Genomic DNA, 9,485 nt, shown 5'->3' on the forward strand with positions numbered 1-9,485 from the left:
AGAAAACAACAATACCCTATTGTCAACCCACAATTCATGACAATCACTGGATTAGGTTGTACACCAAAATATTTTGAATCATGCATTCCTGCTTGGACATGTTAGATGAAACAACTTATTTATTTAATAGCCCACCATCTCAGTAGTGTATTACATAGTCTAAAGCACTGTGAATGACTTTGTAAGGTAATTCCAAAAAGTATCTATTGTGTGGCGCCGCAGAAAAAAATTGGCACATCCAAATCATGGGCAGGTGCCACCAACTGAAAAAGTTAGTGGCACCAGTGCCACCAGGGGAAAATGTTAGTCTGGAGCATTGTCAAGGGGTGTGATTTCTATCTGCTGCAGAGTAATGTGTTCTTCAGCCAATCTGGTTGTTGGAAAGAGATTCATGCGATAGTATGTTATGCCTAAAAATATGATGGTCGGACAAGGCTATGTATGTTTGTGCACATGGAAGTCAGTGATTTATGTTTACTATAGATTAATGAGGCAATAAAAATGTGATGTGACTCAAATGTGACTAAACTAAAAGGGCATTTAGCTGATTAAAATGACCCACTTTTTTCGTCATTTTGACAGTTACTAGATTAAATCATTATTCAAATGACAACAATGTGACTAGACTACACTAAATCTAAAAAGAGTTCCAAAATTAACACACACACACACACACACACACACACACACACACACACACACACACACACACACACACACACACACACACACACACACACACACACACACACACACACACACACACACACACACACACACACACACACACACACACCACAAACACACACCACACACACACAACACACACACACACACACACACACACAGAGATACAGCCTGTGAGATGTTATGGGATCGGCTGACAGTGCTCTTTACCAGGAAGTCACCCACAGCCAAATCAACCACATGTTAATGACCTCTATTAAAACAACAAAAAACACCTTGATAAACACACCTACTCACACAAACACACACACCCACGCAAGCAAACACACAAACATCCCGCCTGCACACGCACACACAAACACATTGTTCTGCATCATTTGTTTGGAGAGCCTGTGTAATGCTGTTTTCTCCCCAGTCTCTCGCATTGCATTTGTAAAAATGTCTGAAATGATTCCAGGTATTTTTCATTTCATCATAGTTGATACCAGAGGATATAAGCCTGTCACGCCTATATACAATTGAAGTTGGAAGTTTACATACACCTTTTACATACATTTAAACTCAGTTTTTCACAATTCCTGACATTTAATGCTAGTAAAAATCCCCTGTCTTAGGTCAGTTAGGATCACCACTTTATTTTAAGAATGTGAAATGTCAGAATAATTACATTTACATTTTAGTCATTTAGCAGACGCTCTTATCCAGAGCGACTTACATTTAGTGAGTGCATACATTTTTATTTTCATACTGGCCCCCCGTGGGAAACGAACCCACAACCCATAATAGTAGAGATAACTATTTATTTCAGTTTTTATTTCTTTCATCACATTCCCAGTGGGTCAGAAGTTTAGCATTGCCTTTAAATTGTTTAACTTGGGTCAAACATTTTGGGTAGCCTTCCACAAGCTTCCCACAATAAGTTGGGTGAATTTTGGCCCATTCCTCCTGACAGAGCTCGTGTAACTGAGTCAGGTTTGTAGGCCTCCATGCTCGCACACGCTTTTTCAGTTCTGCCCACAAATTTTCTATAGGATTGAGGTCAGGGCTTTGTGATGGCCACTCCAATACCTTGACTCTGTTGTCCTTAAGCCATTTTGCCACAACTTTGGAAGTATGCTTGGGGTCATTGTCCATTTGGAAGAACCATTTGAAACCAAACTTTAACTTCTTGACTGATGTCTTGAGATGTTGCTTCAATATATCCACATAATTTTCCTTCCTCATGATGCCATCTATTTTGTGAAGTGCACCAGGCCCTCCTGCATCAAAGCACCCCCACAGCATGATGCTACCACCCCCGTGCTTCACGGTTGGGATAGTTTTCTTCGGCTTGCAAGCATCCCCTTTTTCCTCCAAACATAACAAAGGTAATTATGGCCAAACAGTTTCATCAGACCAAAGGACATTTCTCCAAAAAGTACGATCTTTGTCCCCATGTGCAGTTGCAAACCGTAGTCTGGCTTTTTTATGGCGGTTTTGGAGCAGTGGCATCTTCCTTGCTGAGCGGCCTTTCAGGTTATGTCGATATAGGACTCGTTTTACTGTGGATATAGATAATTGTGTACCTGTTTCCTCCAGCATCTTCACAAGGTCCTTTGCTGTTGTTCTGGGATTGATTTGCACTTTTCGCACCAAAGTCCGTTCATCTGTAGGAGACAGAACGCGTCTCCTTCCTGAGCGGTATGACGGCTGCGTGGTCCCATGGTGTTTATACTTGCGTACTATTGTTTGTACAGATGAACGTGGTACCTTCAGGCATTTGGAGATTGCTCCCAAGGATGAACCAGACTTATTTTTCTGAGGTGTTGGCTGATTTCTTTTGATTTCCCCATGATGTCAAGCAAAGAGGCACTGAGTTTGAAGGTAGGCCTTGAAATACATCCACAGGTACACCTCCAATTGTCTCAAATGATGTCAATTAGCCTATCAGAAGCTTCTAAAGCCATGACATCATTTTCTGGAATTTTCCAAGCTGTTTAAAGGCACAGTCAACTTAGTGTATGTAAACATCTGACCCACTGGAAATGTGATACACTGAATTATAAGTGAAATAATCTGTCTGTAAACAATTGTTGGAAAAATTACTTGTGTCATGCACAAAGTAGACAAAGTAGACTTGCCAAAAATATATTTTGTTAAAAATAAATTTGTGGAGTGGTTGAAAAACGAGTTTTAATGACTCCAACCTAAGTGTATGTAAACTTCCGACTTCAACTGTATACATGCATATACATACATTAAAAATGCAGTGTGGAAACCCAGAGGTTCTGAACAAAAATATGAACATTATTTAATGTCACCTTGTGAGAGAGAAGGAAAGAAATGAAAACAACAGTTCTCTGGGAAATGGGAGGAACAAAAGAGTTTGTGTTTGTGTGTGTGTGTGTACATGCGTGCGCGTGTGTGTTTGTGTGAGCGCACGTGGATATAGATTGTCTGGCATTATTAACGCCTGTCTCTGTGTGATACGCGTGGGCTTCATGAATCGGACTCTTTTCAACCTCCACTGTTTCCCCTCACTTCTAAATGGCATTCTGACGCACTAATTAGTATGCCTCACAGTAGTTTGCAAATGTACCGTTTTAAAATAACAGGTTCAGGTAGGAGAAGGTGGGAGGAGAGGAGGAGGGAGGGAGGGAAGAAGGGAGAGAGGGAGATAGCTATGATACCGCACATAATAAACAAGACCCTTTTGAAGTTCACACCAAAGGAGAAGTCTTTTTTTACCCTGTATTGCAATCTCTTTGTGAAGCTCAGCTCAGTTCGAAATACAAACACACACGGTGAGAGATTCATCCACCTTCCTAGCCACTCTGACACATAATCAACACTTATACACTACTATAGCACACTCTAACCCTAGGGCTCGATTCAATCGGTATAGAGCTGAAGATCAGCACTGTAGCGCGATTGAAATTGAAAGGTAATTTCCAATTTAGCTGACACATGCACCGTTTACCGTGAAAGCAGTCTCTGCAAACGCGGGAACATTGCCTTTAAATGTCAATCAGGCTACAACACGGAACTTCAGCGCTACGGATTGAATCGAGCCCCCACACTCCTACATCTACCTTATCATTATTATTATCCACCCTGAAATAACAACACCCCAAATCACAGTGGACCTCCTTCCTCAAACAACTCATATTGCCTCAAGTTATGAGAGTTCTAAAAGTGTATCCTGTCTAATGGCTGTACATACTGCAGTTTGTTTTCTTTTCCTGTCATTAACAGCCACCATCTGTAACTGGGCTTAATGAAGGAGACAAGGATTGTCATCGTTTGAGTTATGGCATACGTACTGTACTGAACCACTGTCAGGATGGGAAAACACTGCTTATAGGATTGGAGATGACACAGTGTTTAAAACAAAAGCATGACATTCAAGGAAAAAAGAGACAGAGTTAAGATTTAAACTTTGATTTTAGTAATGTGATTGGGTGTTCCGAGTCTCTTTTTATAATTTGCTGAATTTATGGATTGATATCTAACACCTGCTCTAAGACATTGAATGTTCATATGCAATATTTTCCTATATTGATCTACAGGACACCATGCAGATATGGGGCTGGTATATCTGAGGTTTATTTAAGGTGACAAATAGAGAGACTTTCTAGAATATTCACATGGAGTGAGGTGTTGGTTTGTGAGGAGTTCACACAAAGCCTTCTGTCTGAATACAAATCATGACCACAGAATGCTCGGACTGGTAAACAAACAGACCAACTTAGTAGACATGTCTGTCAGGTAGAAAGAGTAAGAGTGTGCTGAACATGTAGAAATACAACTCTGACCACAACAAGCACCACACAGATTCCATTTCTAGTGGTGGGTATACAGTAGCAGCATAACTAATATAAAGAGCATCATTTTTGATACACTATAAAATGTATAGGTTATATCATTATCATTTGCACCCATGCATAAATAAATTCCACACAGATCCAATTTCTACTTGTGGTGGTTAGTCATTAACAGCACAATTCATAAAGCCTAAAGAGCATAATTTCCAGTATGCAATAAAACTTGTCAGCTACCTATCATTTGGCACCTGAACTAAGTGTCATTTAGTCATCAGTGATGCTTCGCCCCCAGCCTCATCCCAGATGGCGATGAAGCGATTTCACATCAATGAGAGAAAAAACAGCTAATCTAAACGGGGAGGATGCTGTGCCATGTGCTCTCTGTCTGCGTTTCCTGTTATAGTCTATGGATGCATCCCAAATGGCATCCTGCGGAGGCTGTGAATGATTGGTTCTGACGCCCATGGGTATATGCACCACCAGATGGCCAGCACATCACACAACCCCCTCACAGGCAGCCCTTGGCCCCAGCGACTGGCATCCAGGCTGGGGCAGTGTCTCGGCGTCTTCCCCCCACCCCAAGTTAGGTGGACAGGTCCGTGCCAAGATTCTCTGTTTCTCTGTGGCCCTATTGCACCCCACAGATGGGAAAAGCAAAGCAGCTCCTCTGAAGGATGCAGACAGCATCACATCATTGAATAGATTTCTATATGAGTGTTATATTGTATCTCTAAGGGCAGAGCTCTCCAGTGACGTCATTCCACTGGCCCTGGTGGTGCCCTTCCTCTAATACAGTAAATTCAGCCTTTTGAGTCTGAAGCACAGTGGGACAGAGTATGTCAGCATAAACACTCACACACATACACACAACTCTGCCTCTGAGACACAGTGGGACTGAGTGCGTAAGCAGCCGCCCTCCTTCTGACAAACTCCATCACAGGCTCCTCAGTCCTCACAAAGGAGTGAGAATGAAGGGGACCTGGAACTATAGGTCACTGCCAACAGAACCTTGAACCCCTATGGCATTATGACCGTACTGTAAGCATGTATTCTAAATGGAACCAACAGGACCCTGAACAGCTTCTACCCCCAAGCCATAAGATTGCTAAATAGTTAGTTAAATAGTTAACCAAATAGCTACCCGCACTATCGGCATTGATCCTTTTTGCGCTAACTTTTTTGACTCATCACATATGCTTCTGCTACTTTATTAATTGTATTATCCTGTTGACTAGTCACTCTATTCCTACTTATATATGTATCTACCTCAATTATTCGTATCCCTGCACTTTTTCTCGGTACTGGTACCCCCTGTATATAGCCAAGTTATCTTTACTCATTGTGCATTTATTATTACTTTTACATGTTATTACTTTTCTATTATTTCTCTATTTTCTTTCTCTGCATTGTTGGGAAAGGCCTGTAAGTAAGCATTTTACTGTTAGTCTACACCTGTTGTTTTACGAAGCATGTGACAAATCAAATGTGATTAGAAATGTTATTCGATTGAATGCTAATCCATATGGAAGCACTCAAAAGCTCTGTTTTCTTCCAAACCTTTGTGTGCGACAGTCCAGTAAAGTGTCCCTCTCTGGCTCCTTTTCCCACTCACGGTGAAGTATCCAGTCCCGTTCAGCTCTCCTGTCACTGACTGTCACTGACCACAAAGGGGCCACAGATGGCAACACAGATCCATAAAGCTCTACTCTTTTAGTAGGGAGTCCTTGTGTTCGCTGCGGTCTCAACTGACTCAACTGAAGTGTATAATGCAATCCCTGCCGTGTTGTCTGGTGTTTCTCTACCACACAGAGAGCTACAGGTGTACTATTTTGATTTGATCACTCTTGTTGTCACAGCTAATTTTCCTGCGCAGGAGGAAATCCAAATTGCAGGTTTAAAAAGGCTTCTAAAGTTTGTAATTTCCACTTTTAAAATGTCATCCTTGATTTATCTTAACAAAAAATGTATCAACCACTACAAAAATGTACATGAATTATAATCCACATAAAAATGTCCTGTTGCTGCAAAATTATTTTTGTGCTGTGAGAAACTGGTCAAATTAAGATATAATATCTGTATAGACCGGCCCCAGAAATTTATTTTATGCAGGCACTGAACACAAGCATTAATTAGACGGCTTCAATATAGAATGGAGAATCAAAAAAACGAATGCAGAGTTGCTGGAAACATGCTTACTGAATGATCCAAAGGAACAGTCATTTTACTCTGTTTGTATTCCTTATGGAGGGATGACATTATAAATGATCCTTTTCCGGATTCTTTAAGAAGGGAACATAACTATCTCTGTCAGATCACACCTCTATAGACCATATAGTTGAATTGTCCTAGTTACAATCTCATTGATCAACTATTGATTGACTCAATATTCTCAGTCTTTGTCAGGCATAAACTGTACAATACAATGTAACTTCATGACTTAATGAGCAGAAGCTTAATCACTAAGCATCCACAAGCTACTGCTCTGCCTCATCACATCTGACAGAGAGAGCCATCTATCAAGTTATTTGTTATAACATCCAGTTGCTATAAGATGTGTGTTCTGTTCATTCATCATTTTGATTGCTTCAACTTGCTTGCTAGGAAGCATGGCATAAGTGAATACTGCACTTGATGAATCATTCCAGAAGTGACGTGTCGATGTCTGTGTCCCCTATGGGCCCTGGTTAAAGGTAGTGCACTACATTGGGAAAAGGGTACCATTTGAGATGCAAACTATATTTCACCAAGGATTGGCACTTAACAAAGGCATCGTAAAGTCACAGATCATATTCTGATCTTATTCACATCCTTACATGTCTTGACTGGCATGGTGCTAATCGATTCTGAAGCAGACATACTGGAACACTCCATGATGACATGTTCTGTCTGTGGGATCACTTCATCATCAGCAATACGCACACACACACAAATACACAAATACACACACACACAATCACACATGCACACATGCACACTGTACACACACACTTCTCTATCAGGAAGTTATTGCGCTGACAAAGTCACTGAGGTCTCTGTGAACAAACGATGTGGAGGAGCAGAGCTTTAAACAGCTACTGCGGGCAGCTACTACAAGCCTCCCAGGTGGATAATTATTCCAGCCCGACCAGAGACAAACGAAACACACAGAGCTGGAGCTAGAGGCAAGTTCCTGTGGCTCAGCGGAGGTAGGTGGGGATGGGATGCAATCCGTTTCCGGTAACTGTTTTCTTCTCTTTTTTTAAAGTGTTTTTCCCCCTGTATATTACACTTCCTATCCAACAAGACACCATCTCAAAGACATAGTGTTGACACTTATAGACACAGAAACCCACTCATAAACATAAACACACACACACAAGCACAGACACACACGCAAGCACACACGCACCCACGTACACACACGTACACACACGCACACACACGCACACACACAGTATTTGGAGTACTAACTGAGGAAACAGCAATACGACATCATCTCAGCTGGGACCAATTAGTTACAGAGAGCTTTGAATCGTCAGCGAGAGCTGAGAACTGTATTTCATCTCACTCTATCTCAGCTCTATCTCTTTCTGCCGCTCGTGAAACCTGAATACTGATATTACGTTAACAGCACGCCTCTACCAGCACATCTCACATCTATCTACCAGCAGGTATATGCAGGCATAGGCACAGATGCTATGGGTGGGGTGTGAGATGACGAGGTGTAAAGGTACCTGTATGGACCATAGACTGTATAGAAATAACTGGACACAGTCATAACCAGTTAATGAATGGATTCCTATGAGAAACGTACCTGGATGGACACGTCACTGTAGGAGCCCCCGATGACTCCAGAAATGGCCAGTGGGACATCATCCTGGATGGGGTTGGATCCGTCTGGACAGATGAACCCCGGCTCGTGCACCTTGGTGAGGGAGGCTCGTACAAACTCCAGGCTCTGCTCCAGAGCGTAGGTGTCCTTAGAGCAGGTGTCCAGAATGTGGGCTCCCAGCCTGAGTCCCGGCAGCAGCCTCTCGTCCGCGTTGATCTCGTCCAGCGCTAACAGCATCGCCTCCAGTCTCTGGATCCCTCGCTGCTCGTTGATCTTCCCACAGTCCTCCACCCCCTCACCCTTCTCGTGCACCGGGAACAGTCCACCGATCACCAGGTCCCCGTCGATGGTGATCTCCCTCTTGGTGGAAGGCGGGAATCTGTTGTTAGGGCTGGCCAGGGCCTCAGAGATGAGCAGGTCAAAGAGGAGCAGGTGGAGGGACCACAATGTGGCAACCTTGGCCCAGAGCCCGGGGCACAGGAGGCCGGAGGTGGGCATGGTCAGGTCGGGTAGCTGGGGTCAGTGTGGTGGGTGGTGGGTGTAGGAGTGGGACACAGAAGGGTCTTACAGGGGCTGAGGCTGGGCGAGGTGGATCACTCTAGAGCCCACTCTCGACACTCGTGACATCTTGGTTATTTGCTGCAAGTGGAGGAGAGGAGAAGGAAAAATATATAATTGTTCATGTTATAGTGCATTTATGTTGTGGTACTTCAGTCATAGAAGTGACTGATACAAATTTGTAATTCAAAGAGCATTTTTGCCCCCTCCAAAATAAAGCACGGAATTAATTCCAAACAATCCAAATTGAGGTTTACAGATGCTATTTGCTCCTACTTCTCATGGCAAGAAGGTGTGAAAATCCAGACTTTCCTCTCTACCTCCAGTCTAGTTTAAAGGGATACTTCAGGATTTTGACAACGAGGCTCTTTATCTATGGGTGTCTGCTAGCTAGCAGATACCCATAGACTTCCAGACATTGCGCTAACTCTAGTTAGCATTTGCTTGCGAAACTACCTCTAACTTCCTTCATACTGGACACAGAGACAAACAAATGGTATACACAAGTTAATCTGACTCTGGGGAAGTAGATAAATGGCCTCGTTGCCAAAACCCGAAGTATCCCTTTAAGGTGTAAAGGGAATAGATGGCTTCATTTTTCCCATCAATCTTTTAACAACCTCTAA

General features: G+C 42.7%; 1 protein-coding gene across 3 annotated transcripts in view; it reads right to left on the bottom strand.

Annotated features, from left to right (window-relative positions):
• LOC311138016 (metabotropic glutamate receptor 2-like) overlaps positions 1 to 8,799 on the bottom strand; it is a gene marked incomplete at both ends in the record, with an annotated part of 36,778 nt that extends 27,979 nt beyond the window's left edge. For 2 of the 3 annotated variants that reach the window (XM_084172664.1, XM_084172663.1), the window contains one exon: positions 8,284 to 8,799. In XM_084172664.1, coding sequence (XP_084028790.1) covers positions 8,284 to 8,799 — 516 coding nt within the window. The remainder of the gene's footprint in view (positions 1 to 8,283) is intronic. The other variant, XM_084172665.1, reaches the window with a different exon arrangement.
• Positions 8,800 to 9,485: the final 686 nt, after the last annotated feature.

The sequence above is a fragment of the Coregonus lavaretus genome (assembly GCF_964263955.1).
Source record: "Coregonus lavaretus genome assembly, chromosome: 12".
Taxonomy (NCBI): domain Eukaryota; kingdom Metazoa; phylum Chordata; class Actinopteri; order Salmoniformes; family Salmonidae; genus Coregonus; species Coregonus lavaretus.